The 20,577-nt window shown below is 42.1% G+C and overlaps 1 protein-coding gene and 1 pseudogene across 4 annotated transcripts in view; both read right to left on the reverse strand.

Annotated features, from left to right (window-relative positions):
• LYRM4 (LYR motif containing 4) overlaps positions 1 to 20,577 on the reverse strand; it is a 232,408-nt gene that overhangs the window by 24,777 nt on the left and 187,054 nt on the right. Inside the window, exons 3-4 of one of the 4 annotated variants that reach the window (XM_054686602.2) lie at positions 12,908 to 13,046; positions 5,017 to 10,882 (exon numbers count right to left, since the gene is read on the reverse strand). The exons of 2 other annotated variants lie outside the window; for them this stretch is intronic. In XM_054686602.2, the coding sequence (XP_054542577.1) occupies positions 10,863 to 10,882; positions 12,908 to 13,046 (159 nt within the window). In that variant the 3' untranslated portion in view covers positions 5,017 to 10,862. Of the gene's footprint in view, positions 1 to 5,016; positions 10,883 to 12,907; positions 13,047 to 20,577 lie in introns of those variants that run through there. One more of the 4 variants, XM_054686605.2, reaches the window with a different exon arrangement.
• Positions 5,017 to 8,837, reverse strand: LOC745275 (dimethyladenosine transferase 2, mitochondrial-like; annotated as a pseudogene).

The following is a 20,577-nucleotide window of genomic DNA, read 5'->3' on the forward strand; positions in this document are numbered from 1 at the left end:
TTATGAAGAGTCTACACGGGGCTCTCTGTGACTGGAGAGAGGAGAGGACCTGAGTTCCATGAAACCATGGGAGCCACTGCTTCTTTTTGTCACATGGGGTCATTAATGAAACCAAGCCTTGCACAGTGTGACAGCAGATGTCTGTTCAGAGCTGCTGGCCTTCCCTGAGCGCTGCCTGCTTTCTCAACAGCCTGTCCCAAGCCTGCTCTCTCATGTCCGTGGGAACAGGTGTTCTAAGGTCCGGGGCTTAACATCCACTTCCACACCAGCCATTGTTCTCCAAACCACAGCCACAGGGCCACAGAGAGTTGACCTGGGGGAGCTTCTGCACCCGCCACACAGTGGTTCCCCGCTTCAGCCTGGATTCTCTCTGTCCTCCTTTTCTGCCTCTGAGCCTCCGCCAGCTCCATGTGACTCAGCTTCAGGCATCCCTCGGGGGGAAACCATGGGCACCCAGTGTCCAACCTACCCCCTCCTCAGAGGACTCTTGGCTCTGTCTGCCTCCCCTTGCTATGTTTTGCCTTCTGCCTTCCTTATTCCCCTGTTATTTTTCCTGTTTTAGCCATGCTTGATTCGGTTTTACAGCCCTGTGTCTCCCCACTATTTTTATATATATATAATGCTTGAATGCTTGCTGCTTTGTTTTCCATTTTCTCTTTCTAGTTTAATGTTCTTTATATTCCTTTAAGGTAAAAATATCTTGCTTCCAACTTGTTTTCCCTGATTTATCACTAACTGCTTTTAATTGAAAAAGTAATAAAAGCACATGACGAAAATTGAAAGAGATGAAAAGCATACACAATGAAAAGCAAGCAAGACCTCTGCTCTCCTAATCTCTGTCTCCAGAGGCGACACTGCTACTGGCTTCTTGTGTTTCCTTTTAGAAGTCCTCTATATGGCCAGGCGTGATGGCTCATGTCTGTAATCCTAGCACTTTGGGAGGCTGAGGCTGGAGGATCCCTTGAGCCCAGGAGTTCAAGACTAGCATGGGCAATATTGAGAGACCCAGTCTGTAGAGAAAATTAAAAAATTAACCAGGTGTGGTGGCACACACATGTAGTCTTAGCTACCCGGGAGGCTGAGGTGGGAGGATCCCTTGAGGCCAGAAGTTCAAAGCCACAGTGAGCTATGACGGTGGCACTATGACGGTGACACAGCATTCCCGCCTGTGCAACAGAGCAGCGCCCTGTCTCAAAAAAAAAAAAAAAAAGAAAGTCCTCTGTGTACATAAGAAGCACACTCCTCCCCTTTTATTGCACTAATAAAAACTTGGTATTCACACAGTTCTGGGCCTCTCTGATTTTTTCTTAACTCTGTATCTTGGGGATTGTTTCATATCCGCACAAGAACAGCTACTCGACTCCCTTCCCTGAGTTTCCATTAACTGAATTCATGTCACAGGAAGAGGACTGTGGTCTGTCAACACACCTGGACATGCCTGCTCTACGGCCCCATCAGACTTTGTCCCCAGGCCATTGTATGCTCTTCAAGTTCATTGAATCATCCTAGAAATCCTTTCCTACCCCCTAACATCATCCACATTTCCTCATCTCCCTTTCCCTAAAAAGAAGGGTATTTAACCATCTGTACCCCATTGCATGGTGGGAGAATCACATGCTAATAAATTTATATGACTCTTCTCCTGTTAATCTGCCTTTTTTTTTTTTTTAAGAGACAGGGGTCTTGCTCTGTTGCCCAGGCTGGAGTAGAGTGGTGTAAGCATAGCTCATTGCAGCCTTGAACTCCTGGGCTCAAGTGATCCTCCCGCCTCAGTCTTTTGAGTAGCTGGGACTATAGGCATGAGACATGACACCTGGCTTTAATTTATCTTTTGTCAGTTGATTTTCAGCCAGCATTCAGAGGGCAAAGGGGAAGTTTTCCTTTGGCCCCTCCAACATGAATTATGGATGTCCCATAATATATTGAACTTGTCCCCTCTTTAATGAGCATGTACATTGTTTCTGGTCTTTTCCTGTTACTAACAGTGCTTCAGTGAAATACATATGTACACACGAAAGTGTGGGATCAAGTTCTAGAAGCAGAGTTCTTAGGTCAAAACTATTTCTTTTAAAACATTGATAGATATTATTTTATTGCCCTCCAAAGAGTGAGCCTTTTTTTCAAAGATGGTGGGAATATTGATCTCTGTGTGTTGATTGTCTTTTGGATTTGTTTGTTATAATTTTTGCCATGAAAAAATGTTGGATTTTTAAGCAGGTAAATTACTGTTTATGCTTTGCAGGTACATTCATGTAGGACTTTTGGTTTTGTTTCTTGCTTAAGTCAGGTCTTGCCCAGTGAAGGTTTTTTTTCTTGCCTACACTTTCTTATAGTCCGCTTGAGTTTCGATTTTTGTATTTTTTTTTTTTTGAGACAAAGTCTCACTGTGTCACCCAGGCTGGAATGCAGTGGTACGATCTCCATAGCACTCCCATAGAAAACTCACAAAAATCAGCTCACACGTCTGCCTCTCGGGTTCAAGTTATTCTTATGTCTCAGCCTCCCGAGTAGCTGGGATTACAGGCATGCGCCATCACACCTGGGTAATTTTTGTAGTTTTAGTAGACACGGAGTTTCACTGTGTTGCCCAGGCTGGTCTCGAACTCCTGACCTCAGATGATCCACCTGCCTCAGCCTCCCAAAGTGCTAGGATTACAGGCGTGAGCCACCGTGCCCAGCTATGTTATATTTTTCAATTTATCTGGAATTTATTTTGAGAATTAGAATTCAGAGAGATTCTTCCCACCCCATAGCCAACTAGTTATACCAGTGGTATTTATTAAATAATTCATATTTTCTCGACCAATTTTGAATGCCACCTTTATCCTATACTGTTCTGTGTTCTTAAATTTAGGGGACAGCCAGTCAGGTGCAGCCTCAAGAGGGGACACAGGAGAGGCTCAGAAACAGTTTATAGTCCTCTCAGGTCCTTCAGACAGGAGGCTGGCCATGCAGCTCACTTAATTAATTAAAAAGACAGTTAACTAATTGTATTTTTTGGTGAGGGATTATTTTACTTTTAACTTCTTAGTGTTTAATTTTTAATCCTTCATTTCTTCTATTTTTCTGATTTTAATTTATTTATCAGCTTTAGATTTCTGTCTCTTTTATCCCAAACCTGATTTACTAGAAGTTGTCTATTTTCATGCACAAACTGTCACACCACGTGCAGAGGCCTGCCTGTCAGTCAATAGTTCAGTTTTGGCTGAACTGCCACCTTTGTTTCACAATAGCAAAACGATGATTTCACAATTGTTTGAATATCTTATTGCATTTTGCCCTTATTTTATACAAGATAGTGAACAATTCCAAAATAAAAAAGGTTAATCCTATTTATGTCATAAATAATGAGAGAAATGTAGAAATATTAGTTGCCTCCCAAGCTTTTCACTTACCAGGCTTACGCAGATCAAATGCGTGTTCAATAGCAAACGCTGAAGGTGGCTAGGGGCTATGGGTTTGGCATCTGAATCTAACTACCTGCATGGTGCAAGAACTAAAACCTGAAAAATGAACACAAAACAGATCCATGACCATTGAAATCCCCAGAGACTCTGGCAACAGGAAGTCTTGTACTGTTCTATTCCGTAGCCACCCAGAGCTCACGGGAGTCCCATAGAAAACTCACAAAAATCAGTTCACACACAATGAATTACAAAGCACTGGAAGAAATGAACACCATGAATAAGATGCAAGACCCAGAGATGGAATATTTATGCCGTAATTGAGAATGTTATCACCTTTGTAATTCTCTAGCAATGGAGGTCTTTTATATGTGTGCATTCCTCAACTTTTTTATAATTAACTCTGGTACTTTCGTACCACCTCCACAATAGCGGGGTGTTTAATACTGACACTTTGCCATTTTCTTCCTTCTATTCTCCTGGCTTAAAATACTATTATTTTCATTTCTTTATTTCTTCTTCCTCTTCCTTCTTCTTCTTCTTCTTTTTTTTTTTTTGAGATAGGGTCTCTCTCTGTTGCCCAGGCTAGTGTGCAGTGGTGCGATAATAGCTCACTGCAGCCTCAAACTCCTAGGCTCAAGTGATCCTACCATTTCAGTCTCCCAAGTAGCTAGGACTACATATGCACACCAACACCCCTAGCTAATTAATATATATTAATTATATATCTATGTTAATAATATTTATAATACATATTATTTAATATATTTATAATATATATGAACATATATATATATGTTTAGAGACAGGGTTCACTGTGTTGCCCAGGCTGGTCTCGAACTCCTGGCATCAAGTGATCCTCCCACCTCAGCCTCCCAAAGTGCTGAGAGCCACCATGTCTGGCCTTATTTTCATTTCTTAATAATATCATTTCCCCTGAATTTCATGACCTATCTGCATTTTTCTTCCACATCATTGTTTTATTTAATTCACCCTTCCCTTTTAATAAAGGCCTAAGACAAATGTGGCCAAAGGGATGGTATCACCGAGGCAGCATGGCAGGAAGGATTAGAAGCCTCCCTTGCTCAGAGCTGCAGGTGAGCTACCAGCTGGCTCTTATACTGAAAACACATAACACATCCTGTTTGAGGACAGTTTTCCACCTCCCCAGGATCCAGGTGACTCTCAGGACATAATTTACTTCTCTGTGCAAGTGGCCCATGCATTTCTGGCTCTGTCAGGTGACTTCTGGAATTATAACCTCATGGGAGAGGCTGCACACTTTAGAATCTGTGATCTCTGATGAATGCAACCATTAGATTTGGAGCAAATCAAAGCCTGCCGCAAGCCAGGAGGGGAAGGGAAGGAGGAGGTCACACTGGCAAGGGCCCTTGGAAGGACTCACGTGCCGCTGACTATCCTGTGGTCAAGTGGACCGTGGTGGAGGGTGGTGTGGGCATCCATTATTGAACCACTGGGTCTGCTCGTTCACAAAGCAGCTTCCCATGAGTCATTTCCATCTCTGCACCTCCTTCTCAACAGGCACAAGAGGAGTCACCTGTGGACATTTTCCCTCAATACAAAGTCTTCCTGAATAGGATTTTTTTTTGAATGGGGCAAACTGGGCAGCAAGCTTTGATTTTTCTTTTTTAGGTAGGCACTGAAACTGGCACAGACGGGACGGCCACTTCATCCACCGACTAAAGCCTTGGTCCTCATGAAGCATTCTGTGCACCGAGACCTGGCTGACCCTGGGCTTTTCGGATGCACTGTAGCCCTCAGGGAGGACCTGGTGCTCTTCTGGGGAGATTGGAGTCCCTGGAAGGCACGTTAGCCAACCGCCCATTTCCAGCCCTACAAGCCTTTCCCGACCCCCATCCTACCTGGCCCCTCCCCCAGGCCTATCCTCCTGGTCTCCTTCCCTTGCTTTGGTTTTTTCACATCAGTTGTCGCCATGGGACGCTACTTACACCCTTGTGTGGTTGCTTATTCTGACACAATCTGAACCCCACCGGAAGAAGCTCCCGATCCCTGGAACCCAGGCTTGTTCACCTATGTCTCCCCAGCACTGAGCTTGGCCTGGAGTGATGTTTGTTCAGTGAGTGAGAGGCACTGCTCCTGGTGTGTGTGGCTTCCTCCCCCAACAGATCACATGTGGGTGCCACCGTGGACCACAGTTGGGGAGCCATCTCCCGGGAGCAGACTCAGCCTTCATCCCTGCCCAGCCTGGTCCCACCCAGCCCCTCTTCAGGCTGCCCCCATTCCCCAGACCCTGGACAGTCCTGTTCATCTCTCTGCTCACCCCAGCATGTCGGGAACCTGACCCAGAAAGTGGCATGCGCTGGTCCCAGGAACTGTCTGGGCACACTAGGCCTCTGGGCGAAGGGATTGACTTGCCAGGCCAGGGGCAGTGGCTCCAGTGGGAGCTGCCTGTCTTGTGGCCTAAAGCCATGCAGTGAGGTTCACGGCTGAGTTCTTCCACATCTGTTGGGTCCCCAGAGCCTCTTAGCACTTCCTGGGAGCCCATTCTCAACTTGTGTTTGGCTTTTGGGAGCCTGTTTCTAACAATACACGCTTGTAAGGGACCCAGGTTTTAGAATGTTCTTTATTCCAAAGTCAAGGTTTTTGAAATTTTATCCCATCTGCTGGCTGAAAAAAAAAGGTGGGGGCAGAAATAAGGGTGACAAATGAATCAGCCTTCCCACCTAGCTCGGAAAAGTTCCTATTCCAGCAAGCCCTGAATGGCAAATGAGATGTGATATCTATGTTTGTCTATTTGTCTGTAGTCATTTTTTAAATTTTATTTTATTTTAAAAATAATTAATATGTTTTATTTTTAGAGCAGTTTTAGGTTTACAGAAAAATTGAGTGGAAGGTACAGCTTTCCCATACACCCCTCAGCAACCCAAGCTCACTGTTTGCTCTGTTAACAATGAATATGAATGTAATGTGTTTGTTACAGCTGATGAGACATTGATACATTCTTTTGTATCATATATTTTTTAAATTTAATTAACTTTTTGCTTAAAATTTTTTTTTATAGAGACGAGGGTCTCACTATATTGGTCAGATTGGTCTTGAACTCTTGGCCTCAAGGCAATCCTCTCGCCTCAGCCTCCCAAAGTGCTAGGACTACAAGGGTGAACCATTGTGGCTAGCCTTATTATTATTTTTAGTTGAAACACAATTGTACATATTTATGGGGTACAGTGTGGTATTTCAATTCATGTACACAAAGTGTAGTGATCAAATCAGGGGAATTAAGTATGTCCATCCCCTAAAACATTCATCGTTTCTTTGTGTTGGGAACATTAAAATGTGCTCTTCTAGCTGGATACGTTATTTTAAACTAAAGTCCATAGTTTACATCAAGGCTTAGTCTCGGTGTTGCACATCCTATGGGTTTTAATAATGTTACGTATCCACCATTACAGTGTCATACAGAATAGTTTCACTGCCCTAAAACCTCTGTGCTCTGCCTACTCATCCCTCTCTACCCTAAACCATGGCAACTACTGCTCTTCCTATCTCCAAGTTTTGCCTTATCCAGAATGTCATAGTTAGACTCATACAGTATACAGCCTTTCCAGGCTTCTTTCACTTAGTCATATGCACTTCAGTGTTCTCCATGTCTTTTTGTGGCTTGACAGTGTGTTTCTTTTTACTGCTGAATAATATTCCATTGTCTAGATATACTACAGTTTATTTATGCATTCACTTACTGAAGGACATCTTCGTTGCTTCCAAGCTTTGGCTTTACATTTATTTATTTATTTTTATTTAAAATATTTTAATTTCTAAAAAAGTTTAAATCATATTAAAATTTAAACAATTTCATTCTATAGTACTTGACAATACATTTCGACAAACTGAAATGCAAAACAAATCAGTAAATCAGTTTTGTTTACTTTCTAAGCTTAATAATGTACAGACTCTTGCTCCTCAAGAAGATGCAAAAATCAGCAACAGTGAAAGTGAAATATTTAAATAGGAATCTGAAAAGGAATTCAATCTGATCAAATCCACAATTAATTGAAGTTTTCACCTTATTCAATTGTGAATAAAATAGCAACCACTGTTTCATCCAATATGCCAATGATATCAACTTCAGGAGAAATGATCTACGTGTCATGTGCAAAACAAGAACAGTTATCTTCTGCTGAAAGGATGTGAGCTTTCAAATTTGGTTTTCATGTCATAGTTTCCAAATAAATAAACTGCTCCACCAAAAACGACAGTCTAGTTGCTACATATTTTCCAGGGTTTCATCATATAGCCATTTATAAGCACAATCTTTGGAACACTATAGTTTCAAAAAGTTTTTTGAAGGCTTGAGGGTACATGTTAGTTATTTTCTCTTCTTCCTTTTTTCCTATTTGCATCAATATATCCATTGCACCAAGTGGAGTCAATGAACCTAAGTGGTCTATTAGATTGCCACTGCGCCTCCCGAAACAGTGCTTTCACATGTGAAAAAATATATTACAGTTAATAGGTGTTAAGTTCTCGGTAAATAAATTTCCATGAGGAGTCATTCGAGTAAGATACAGATTTTGTTGTAATAGCTCCAATAATTCCCTACGCTTTGGGTTTTCCAGCCGCCCATTTTGGGTGTATACATCAAATGACGACCAAGCCTCCATGTGCGGAACCTTAATCTCACAAGCTACTTGCCAGATAACACTTCATACATGATACAAGTCTGGGTTTCGGGGATCTGCCGTTAGTTTCTGGAATTCTTTTTTACCAATAAACATATTTAGTTCTATTCATCCAAATTTATATCTAGAAGTACAGGAATACGTCATATGCAGGTTTCCAAAGTGGCCCTTTTTTCACCTCTACTTGAGAACATTCTAGTTACTTTTAAAGGGCTGCCTGCTGTCCAAGGAACTGCTTCTATTCCCAAATTCTGAAAGAGCCCTTGAGAAGCCATAGCGGGTGGTTTTATTACTCCACCACTTCTAGGATCTATTTTAAAGAAGTCACAGTGAATCACTTGTAGTTTTCCATCCAGATTTTTTCCTAAGGACTCCAAATGTGGAATAAAAGTTTTGTCACTTTCAAGGGCAACCACTTTGGCACCAACTTCAAGTAATGCCTGAGTCAGGATTCCAGGACCTGGACTGCACTGCAGCAATAGGTGTGGAGGTCTATTTTGTTTTCTCCATACGATTTGCGCCAGGGTCTCAGCCAATCTCCGATTGGTTACGTAACGCTTAAAGTCTAAGATGGAGTTTATTACCTCCTTGGTGAGTTCCTGAAATCCGGATCCGGCCACAGCTGCGGAGAGGAGTCAGACAGGCCACGGCGGTTCCTCGCCGGCAAGTGCTTTCGCGTCGCCGCTCCAGACCCTAAAATGCAAAAGTGACCAGCGCCCCCCAAGGCGGAGAGCCTCAGCCGAGGAGGAAATCCGGCCACTGGGATCCACATGTCTTTGTCTCTCAGGCCAGCTCCAAGGATTACCCGGGGTTGCTACTGCAGTGAACCCCTAAATTTATTTTTAATTATATCATTGAAACATACATATATGCACTTGGAGGAAAAATTAAAGTGATACAGACAAAAGTATTAATTTCTTTGCTACTACTCCACCTCTTCCAAGTTCACCACATTCCCCATGTGCATCTTTCTAGATCCTTCCTAAGCATTTATAGATATTTATGTACACAGAAAACATTAGTTATCTATTGCTGTGTAACAGATTACCTCAAACTTAGTATGTCATTAGCAACAGTTAACATTTACAATCGTGCAGCTTTTGAGGGTTAGGGAATTGGGGAATGTTTTATTTGGGTGGTTCTGGCTCAGTTTCTCATGAGGTTGCAGTGAGTATGTCAGCCAGGGCTACAGCCATCAGAGTCTTAAATCCGCTTCCAAGGAGGTTAACTTACATGGCTGGCAAATTGATGCTGGTTGGCTCTGAAGGGCTGCTTGAGTGTTCTCACAACATGGCGGCCAGCTTCCTCAAAGCAAGGGAGAGCTGGGGGAGTGCTCAGTGTCTTTTGTGACTCAGCCTTGGAAGTTGTACATTACCACTTCTGCAGCCTCCTGTTGGTTACATGGGCTATGGGAAGGGTGTGAACACCAGGAGGCAAGGCTTGGCGACTGTTTTATAAAGACTGACTACCATGCAGGGAAACTAATGGATTTTTTTGTAGTTTTGGTGGAAAACTTTATATTTAGGAAAAGGAAAAGTTACAAATCTTAATCGTTTTTAAGCGTTACGATACACACAAAGTAAGCAGTATTAAAACAAATCCCATGCCAGTTTGTAGCAAACAATCTGTGTTGAGGAATTTTAGCCATCATAATAGTGAAAAAAAGATTACATATATAGTGTGATGATTTCAACTTTGTGAGAACTCATTTGTTAAGGCTTGGATATGAGAAGATTGCAGGAATAAATTAACTTTCACATACTTAAAATCTCCTCACAAGAACACCCTACATTTATCACAGTGCTAAATGTGCTATGGAAAGCACATGCTTATGGAAAACAGGCTCTAAGTTTTATTTTTCCTTTAAAAAGGCAACCTTCTTGCCCACACTCTGATTGATTTTAGGCTTGGGCTCATTCATTTTGACCAGGGTGGTTGGGCTTCTCTCTGTTTACAAACAGGTGTTTGCCTTACAATTCTGTTGTCTATTCACCGTCACACTGCATGAGGTCAAAGTAGAAGTCTGTTTGGAAATGCGACATCAACCATCGTCCGCTGGGGAGCAGAGCAAAGGTAAACATGGTGAAAGGTCCTGCAGCAGCCAGCCAGACACAGTCAGGACTTGCCTGGGATCATAAAGGCCTCCTGCCAGCACGCCGGCCCCTCACCCCACACAGAGCCATGGGCCACTGTTTACTGTCCTGACTTCACAGCGCCATGACTATTGATCATGGGTGAGCGCAAACATAAGAGTACAACAGTGTGATGGTCCGGAAGAAAACTCACATCAAAACACCTGTTGATGTATTCTGACGTCATAGGTTCAAATGTCCCATGATCTTGAGGCTTGGCTCTTCTATGCCACAGCCCTTCCAAACAGCACACCCAGGGCCCACTGCGTGCTGTCTCTGCTGCAGACCCTGTGTACGTGACTTAATCCCATTGGAAAGGGGACACTGGAACAGAGAGAAAGTAGAGGAGGGGAGTCTGGGGAAAAAACAGTCTATCGGCATGCATACATATGTAACAAACCTGCACGTTGTGCACATGTACCCTAGAACTTAAAGTATTTAAAAAAAAAAGAATTTAAAAAAATGAGTTACCCATTTGTAAACTGCTGATTTCTTTGGGCATTGTGCCTATAAACTTTGTGTAAAGCATCAGTGATTTCACCATTCTTCCACCCAAACTTCACCATAAGTTTGATGTTTCTTCTTGCTTCAATTTTAGCAGGATTCATGTTTCTCTAATAGGCGGTCTTTTCAAACTGATGTTTTATTCTTCTTAGAGCCTCAACCTAGATCCTCTTCAGACATGCTACAACAAGTTAGTACAAGTTTATTTGGTGCAAAAAAAAAAAAAGGAAATCCATGCATAGTTGTTAAATAATATGCATTTTTCATGAACTTTTTGAAAACCCATTGTATACTTAAGCTGTTCCACATGGAAAAGCTTCCATGATCAAACGCAGTAAGGCAGCATCTCAAACATTTTGTTCTAAGGATTTCTTTTCACTCTTCAAAGTTATTAAGGATCCCAAAGACCATCATTTTGTTTGGGTTATATCTACTAATACGTACTCTATTAGAAATTAAAACTCAGATATTGTAAAGATATTAATTTGTTAAAAAACAAGAGTAATAAACATCTACATGTTAACATAAAAAAAAACTAGTCAATCGGCGCACATCTTACTATGTCCAAAGATTTATATTTTCCACAATACATATATCATCAGCTACACTATATATATATTATATATATATATATGGTTGTTTTTTGTTTCTTGTTTTTTGTTTTTATGAAGTCTTGCTCTGTCACTAGGCTGGAGTGCAGTGGCGTGATCTCAGTTCACTGCAACCTCCACCTCCCGGGTTCAAGCAATTCTCCTGCCTCAGCCTCCCAAGTAGCTGGGACTATAGGCATGCGCCACCACGCCTGGATAATTTTTTGTATTTTCATAGAGACATGGTTTCACCATGTTGGCCAGGCTGGTCTCGATCTCCTGACCTCATGATCCGCCTGCCTCGGCCTCCCAAAGTGCTGGGATTACAGGCGTGAGCCACCGTGCCCGGCCTACACTATGTATTTTATGTATTTATTTGTATATTGTTTGTCTCCCTTTCCCAGACAATAGAATATGAACTCCCCAAGGGCAAGGATTTGTGTCTGTTTTATTTACTGCTGCGTCCCTAGCACCTGGAGGCATGTCACACAGCCAGCATGCAATAACTGTGAGGTGAGTTAATCAATGGAAGCGCCATGCTGACACGTAATCACAGCAAGAAATTACTGTGCACCAACACATGCTAGGCTTAGCAATTTGCATGAATTTTCCTGTTTCAATGTTCATAATGGAGCAACACTACAATGCAGGCTCTAACATTATCCCATTTTACAGATGAGGAAACTGCAGCTCAGAAAGGCCATGTAACTTGCAGAAACAGTGGCATTGAGGTTTAATCCCAGGTGTTCTGTCTCCTAGGTCTTTAGTTCAGACCAAGCCTCCAAAGCCAGACTCTAGGAAACTTACAAAGACCAATTAGACACAGTCCCTCTTCTGCAAGCAGAATATGCTAGTTGGAGATAAAATCTGGATATAAGTCAGAACCAACCAAGGCAGTAATGATATGAAGTGTGATGGAGGGTGCAGGAGTGAAAATGGGTGGGCAGAAAAGATAAACAGCAAGATGTTTACTAACAGTATTATTGCTAGATGGTGAAAGTATAAATGTTTAATGTTTTTATTTCCTACTTTATCTTATGTTTTCTAATTTTTCCATAGTAAACAAGTATTGATTGTTTGTAATAAGTATTGTGATTATTACAAGTATTGTCATAAGGAAAAAATATATTTATCTTCAGAAATTTTCTCTTAAAAATTTAAAAACAGGCTGGGTGCGGTGGTTTACACCTGTAATCCCAGCACTTTGAGAGGCTGAGAGGGGAGGATTGCTGAAAGCCAACAGATCAAAACTAACCTGGTCAACATAGCAAGACACCATCTATACCAAAGGAAAAAGAAATTACCTGGGCATGGTGGTGCATGCCTGTCAGCTACTTGGGAGGCTGAGGTGGAGGAGTGCTTGAGCCCAGGAATTCAAGGCTGCAGTGAGCCATGATTGTACCATTGCACTGCAGCCTGGGTGACAGAGGAAGACCCTGTCTCAAAAAAAAAAAAAAAAAAAAAGGTTTAAAAATACATTTTCTGCTGGGTGCGGTGGCTCACACCTGTAATAACAGCACTTTAAGAGGCTGAGGTGGACGGATCGCGAGGTCAGGAGATCGAGACCAGCCTGGCCAACATGGTGAAACTGTCTCTACTAACAATACAAAAATTACCTGGGCGTGGTAGCGGGCGCCTATAACCCCAGCTAACTCGGGAAGCTGAGGCAGGAGAATCGCTTGAACTCGGGAGGTAGAGGTTGCAGTGAACCAAGATCGTGCCATTGCACTCCAGCCTGGGTGACAGGGCGAGACTCTGTCTCAAAAAAAAAAAAATTTATAATGTAAGTATAAGACAAGCTTCTTTCCTATCGTTCCATTTTCCCTCCCTCAAAGTGAACTCTATTACTAGTTTTTGGATAACCTTTCAATGACAGTCTGTGCATAAAAGTCATATACAATTATATCTATTTAAAAAATGTTTTTAAACCACACTAAATTAAACTTTAACCCAAGGGCTGGCTCCTCAGGAAGAAAATGTATCTTGGGTTACTTTTCAACCACCTCCAGCAAGCGGGGCTGGGACTCCGGTGGGGTGAGCAAGGTACTTGGCTTGGACATCAAATTTAAGGGAGGGCCAGAAAACTCAGCACTCATGATAAACTTTATACATATATATGTGTGTGTGTGTGTATATGTATATATATGTGTATGTGTATGTGTGTGTATATATGTGTGTGTGTATGTATATATATGTGTATGTGTGTGTGTGTATATATATGACAGAGTTTTGCTCTGTCACACAGGCTGGAGTGCAGTGGCACGATCTCAGCTCACTGCAGCCTCTGCCTCCCTGGCTCACACGATTCTCCTGCCTCAGCCTCCCCAGTAGATGGGATTACAGGCATGCACCACCACGCCCAGCTAATTTTTGTGTGTGTGTTTTTAGTAGAGACGGGGGTTTCACCATGTTGGCCAGGCTGGTCTCGAACTCCTGACCTCAAGTGATCTGCCCACCTCGGCCTCCCAAAGTGCTGGGATTACAGGTGTGAGGCACCACACCTGGCTCATTAGCTGTTCTTCCTGATCCTCTCCCTCCTCCCACCCCCAACCTTCTGACTGACCCAGCGTGTGTTTTTCCCCACCATGTGTCCATGTGTTCTCATCACTTAGCTCCCAACTATAAGTGAGAACATGCAGTATTTGGTTTTCTGTTCCTGTTAGTTTACTAAGAATAATGGCCTCCAGCTCCAGCCATGTCCCTGCAAAGGACATAATCTTGTTCCTTTTTGTGGTTGCAGAGTATTCCTTGGTGTATATGTACCACATTTTCTTCATCTAGTCTGTCATTGATGGGCATTTAGGTTGATTCCATGTCTTTGCTATTGTGATTAGTGTTGCAATAAGCATATGCGTGCATGTGTCTTTATAATAGAATGATTTATATTCTTTGGGTGTATATCCAGTAATGAGATTGCTGGGTTGAATGGTATTTCTGCTTCTAGGTCTTTGAGAAATCGCCACACTGTCTTCCACAATGGTTAAACTAATTTACACTCCCACCAACAGTGTAAAAGCCTACATTTTTCTCCACAACCTCGTCAGCAACTGTTGTTTTTTGACTTTGTAATAATAGGCATTCTGACTGGTGTGAGATGATATCTCATTGTGGTTCTGATTTGCATTTCTCACATCAAAGTTTTTTTTTTTAAGACAGAGTTTCACTCTCGTTGCCCAGGCTGGAGTTCAATGGCACGATCTCGGCTCACTGCAACCTCTGCAGTGTGGTAGAACGCAGATGTGGTAGAAACAGCCACCGCATCGGCCCACATCAAAGTTTTAAACAAAGGTAAGACCAGGTTTTTGTTTGTTTGTTTGTTTTTATAAGCAGATCCAGACTCTATGGAGCCTGAAGCTTTTCTAATTATAGGTGATCAGGGAGGGGCAGGGGATGAAGACTTCTTTTAGAAAAAGTTCATAAAATTTCCAGTAAAAATTAGATGTAAGAAGCATTTATTTAGAATAAGAAAATCACATTTAAAGACTGACATATACCACAAACATCATGTATGAAACATAATTTTTAAATTAATTGCATGACATGTCTTTATAATACATTTTCCTTTATATTTTTGTAGGAAAATTTTGGAAGACCTTTATGAAGTTTCCTTTGTATGTCAGTTATTAAAAAATGTAGTATAGGGGCCGGACATGGCGGCTCACACTGTAATCCCAGCGCTTTGGGAGGCCAAGGCGGGCAGTGGGCCGATCACATGAGGCCAGTTCGAGACCAGCCTAGCCAACATCTCTACTTAAAATAGAAAAAAATTAGTCAGGCCTGGTGGCACACGCCTGTTATCCCAGCTACTCGGGAGGCTGTGGCACAAGAATCATTTGAACCCGGGAAGTGGAGGTTACAGTGAGCTGAGATAGTGCTACTGTGCCCCAGCCTGGGTGACAGAGCAAGACTGTTAAAAAATATATATATTTTTTATATATATTGGCATCAAAGATTTCTCTATCAGAGCTGCACCAGAGGACTGCAGGTGGGTCACACTATGTATATATATATATATTTTTTCCTATTTTATATATCTATATATATCTATATATATCTCTATCTATATCTATATCTATATATCCTATACTATATAGGATTATAAATACTATATTATATATAGTACATAGTATATATATTTTATATATAGTCTATATAATATATAATCCTATACATATAGTATAGGATTATGCCAACAAGCACAGAAATCTGATATATTCCACTTTCCATGATCACCATAAAATAAAATGTGACTCTCTATGTGAGCCTCTCCAGAAAGCATCTTAAGACACAACAGCTGGATCCATCAGAATGTCAGCAAGAGGGAGCGTTGGCAAGAGACCTAATCACAGAAATGACATCCCATAACTATTCAGTAGGCAGGGGGCTCTAGGCCCCGCCACACTCAGGGGAGTGGGTAATATGGAAGTGAACATCTGGAGGTGGCGTTCTTCTGCGACTGGCTGGCCTTATACCTTCCTGTCATGCTGCTGGTTGGGGGCACAAGGGGCCACAGAAGCCTCTTGGAAGCCATTCTGACACTATTCCAACATCCACCAATGCCTCAGCTAGACACACGTGACTGCAAGTCACCTCTGTGTACACCATTAAACTCATCTGCTCCTTATTTGTCCCTAATTCACCTGCCCCCCATCTGGATCCCCAAAATGCACTGGCCACTCCAACACCATCTTATACAAGTGGCCTTAACTGAATGCAGTTGAAATACCTTACTTTTGCAAATTCTACAAAAGCATGGCTATGTAAATACATAGAAAAGAGGTCGAAGGGCACTGAAGCTTCAGTAGTTTCACCATAAATTGGCCTCTGAGTGGAAGCCATTATTACTGACTAGGTCAGTCCAGAAAAATGGCAAAAAGGTGGTAAAATTTGTAAATTGCCTGTGACTGGCTAATTTTGATAACGAGATGGGGAGAGAAGCACAGGTACTTTTTTTTTTTTGGAGTTTGGAGTTTGGAAGAAGTTTATTCCAGTCCTCATGGATGACTTTGAGAGGTTCAAGGCTTCAGTGGAAGAAGTCAATGCAGATAGAAATAGCAGCAAGAGAACTAGAATTCTGAGGACAGCTTGAAGCTATGCTGTGACTGGGTTGTGGCAATTTCATGATAAAACTTGAACTAGTGAGGAGTTGCTTTTCTTTTTCTTTTTTTTAAATTATACTTTAAGTTCTAGGGTACATGTGCACAACATGCAGGTTTGTTATATAGGTATATATGGAGAAGCACAAGTAAGGGAAGTGATTAAGGGAAGTGATTTGGAGGAGATTTCTCTAAGGTACTGGCTTTTATATACATGTTGATGGTGGTGATGGTGATGGTGGTCATAATGGTGATACTGTTTTTCTGTGGAGTGCTGATATAGTTTGGATGTTGTCCCTGCTAAATCTCCTGTTGAATTGTAATCCCTAATGTTGGAGTTGGGGCTTGGTGAGAGGTGATTGGATTATGGGGGTGGATTTCTCATAACTGGTTTAGTGCTCTTCCTTTGGTGCTGTCCTCCCAATAGGGAGTGAATTCTTGCAAGATCTGGGTGTTTAAAAGTGTGTGGCACCTCCCCCCACCCTTGCTCCCTCTCTTGCCATGTGACCTGCTGGTGCCCCTTCACCTTCCGCCATGATTGTAGGCTTCCTGAGGCCTCCCCAGAAGCCAAGCAGATGCCAGTGTCATGCTTCCTGTATAGCCTGCAGAACCGTGATCCAGTTCAACCTCTTTTCTTTATAAATTATCCAGTCTCAGATATTTATAGCAATGGAAGAATAGCCTAACACAAGCACTTTGCTCAAACAAAATCCTAGGGAATCTCAATGTGCAAAACAGGTAGAAGTATGACTTCTCAGCTAAATTTGGAGCAGAGGGACTGGAGCTCACATTAGCCCAAGGGATTCCTAGGGGAAGCTCTGCAGAAAACACCATCTTAAGGGGGATAGAGGAGAGGAGGATGGACATATGGTCAGTGTCAGATTATGTTGGGGTGAGGAATTCACACTATACTTGGTAGGTGGATATAGTTGGCATCAAAGATTTCTCTATCAGAGCTGCACCAGAGGACTGCAGGTGGGTCACACTAGGGAGGCAACGGCGGTCTGGAAAAGGAAGGAATGGACAAGAAGACATTATAATGAAAGGAAGAATGAGCATAGAAATAAGACCAAGTGGCCAAAGGTGGCTAATGAGAGGACAGAAGTCAAATGCTGTAATGAATCCAAATGCTGTTAGAACAATGTTGAGTACTACATTGCTTTTTAAAAAATTCTTATTATGTTTTAAATTGTGGCAAAATATACATAACATTTATTCATAATTGCTTTTTAAATTTTGCTGTTTTACAAAATGGAAAGATATTTGCACTAAAGAATTCAAACAGTATAAAAGGATCTGGAATGAAAAGTTAGTTTCCCTCCCACTTCATACACCTTAGCTCCTCAGAGGCACCCCCTGCTAACTGGGTTTATGTATTTTTTTTTTTTTTTTTGAAACAAGATTCTCAGAAAAAACCTGTCACCCAGGCTGGAGTGCAGTGGTGCAATCATGGCTCACTGCAGCCTCATTCTCCTGGGCTCAGGCAATCCTCTCACCTCAGCCTCCTTAGTAGCTGGAACTATAGGTGTGCATCACCACGCCCAGCTAATTTTTCTATTTTTTTGTAGAGACAGGGTTTCACCATGTTGCCCAGGCTGGTCTCAAACTCCTGGGCTCAAGTGATCCACCCGTCTTGGCCTCCGGAAGTGTTGAGATTACAGGTGTGAGCCTCCGCGCCCAGCTATTTTTTTTTTCCACATAACTATTCTGTACTTTGTTGGTTTTTTGTTTGTTTCCCTTTGAACAAACCAGCCAGAGTAACTTGCACGTGACTGGAAGGAAGGTAGACAGGGAGGAAATAGCCAGGCTGCAGAGTTAGACCTTGAGCCAAATCCTGGCTCTGTTACCAATTCATTGATAGCCTTGGGCACATTTCTTGAGCTCTTGGAGGCTCAATGTATTCTTTCTTTCAAAATTATTATAATAATGTCTTCCTGTTAGGACACTCTGTGCTGCAAGCAGCAGTAAACTCAACTCCAGCTGGCTGAAACCTAAGGTTGTATTTTTCATCCCACACAATAGGAGGTCTAGCCACAGTGCATCTTTGCTGTCAATGGGGTTGGGATGGTATCACCACCTAAGGAGGGGTGCTTGGGAACAGGGTTGTAGAACTTTCGGTTGTCACAATTCCAAGGGCTGCTAGCAGCATTCTGAGGGTGGGGATCATGGATGTTGGAGATCTTAGAATGTCTGTAGCAGCCCACCCTATCAAGGAACTGTTCTGCTGAAAATGCTGATAGCCGGCTCATTGAGAAGCATCGATCTAGCCACTCAATCACACGATTACGCCAAGGACCTCCGTTCTTCTCTCTTCCATTTCTCATGCTCATGGCCTCACCTCTGACAGTAGCAGGGTGGCTGCAACCACTCAAGTTGATACAATAATGTCCAGGGAACAAGAGAGGCCATATCTTCTACTTTCTCTTGAGAAAAAAGGAAACCTCCCTCAGGAGCTTCCTCGAAGGCTCCCCCTACCACATCTTACTTGCTCCTTCCTGAACCCGTCCTAGGCCGGGGTGCTGCTCTTAAGTCACACAGACGCTATTCTGGAGCAGGATGGGGTCAGCTTCCCCTGAGCCAGGGGCTGTGTGTGGGACAGTGGGGATACCCGTTAGGGCAGGTCAGCCACGCTGCCTACTCCACCACCTCACTAGGTTCCTATAAGGATTACGGAAGACATGGTCTCTGTCATACAGTGAGAACGCAAAGTTCTTCCCTCAAAGAAAACTGTCACACGCGGTCATTTCCCTAACCTTTTAGTTCTGCCTCACGTAGAAAAAGTGAGCAGGCTCTGTGGACAGGGAAGTTGAGAAGGTGAATGAAGGGCGTTCCTCCCAGAAGCTGAAAGACGCTGGGGACAGGACCTGCTCCGGGTGATGATGTGGAAGTGGGAGGTCGCCATCAGTCCTGGACTCCCAGTGGTTTTTTTCTGTTCATCAGTTAGAATCCTGTCACGTGTATCAAGAGCTGACATGTTTACATATTTGTGTTTACCATGATGAGTATTTACAGTCATCCAAAGTTAAATTTTAAAAAACTATGAAATATAAGTGAAATGACTTAAAAGGGGTGTAAGATCTACCTGAGAATAAAAACTTGACACTAAAACTGGAAGAATTAATAGATAGAGAGTCAACTATATTCTATTGGTCCCTTTAGAATTTAAAGGGTTTTTTATCTTTAATTTTTATTTGGTGGAAATATTCTAAGAATTTTATTACTGACAACAGCATGTAAAATAAATGATTATACAACTAATGGAATCACATAAATAGAAGCAAAATTGAGTTAAAACTGATTCTTTAGAAGCAAAATCCATTTAGGGTTCTTCTTCTAAAATACGAAGGATGATTCTACAACTTTCCTCAGTAATCTTAACAAATTTTTATTGCTTGTACGTTAAGAATAATTGCAGAATGTAAAGTTTACATAACTGTTACTTTCAGAAACATTTTGGGTTTCATCCTCAGGCCAGTCAGTTCTGACCTACAAGTTACAATGAGACAAGATTATGCAAATCATGTTAAAGTCTTAATCAAGTAAACATAAGTAAAGCACATTGAAATGGAGAAGCCGAAGAGATTAAGAATTTTAAAAACATATAAAAAGCCTTAAATCTTTCCTATTTTCTCCTCATCCCCTTGGCTGTAAGAAGGTGGATGGCCCCTTTCAACTGGGTACTTTTTTTTTTTTAAATCAAAAGCAACATGACCTGTCTCAAGTGGAATTCCAGAGAGGGCTGCAATGGGGCTCAGACAGTGGACTGTGCCAGCGTACTTCATCTCAAATCCTGGCTCAGCAGTTTGCTACCTGGGTAACAAGAGCTATTCATTTAACCTCTTTCAGCCTCTAAGACCTGTTGTTGGGTATAATCATCATCCTCATCCCATAGGGCTGTGTGAGGACGACAAATGATGTAAGCAGTGTTTAGTGCACGGTGACCAGTAGGTGTCAGCTGTACTAGATGTCATTCTAGTCCTGGCTCTTCTAGATTGGCTAAATGGCTTTGGTTAAACACATTATTTAAATCTCCCTGGCTTTATATTCTGAGCCCTTAAAGTTCCTCAATTCTATTAGAACGCACACATATGAGAAAACAAATGATCCAGGCAAGAAGGGTCATGTTTTTTTCAAATTCATTGCAAGTGTATTCCCTTGCCATATTTCAGTTTGTGTTGATAAATGGGGCC

Source organism: Pan troglodytes, chromosome 5 (assembly GCF_028858775.2).
Source record: "Pan troglodytes isolate AG18354 chromosome 5, NHGRI_mPanTro3-v2.0_pri, whole genome shotgun sequence".
In the NCBI taxonomy this organism is placed as follows: Eukaryota; Metazoa; Chordata; class Mammalia; order Primates; family Hominidae; genus Pan; species Pan troglodytes.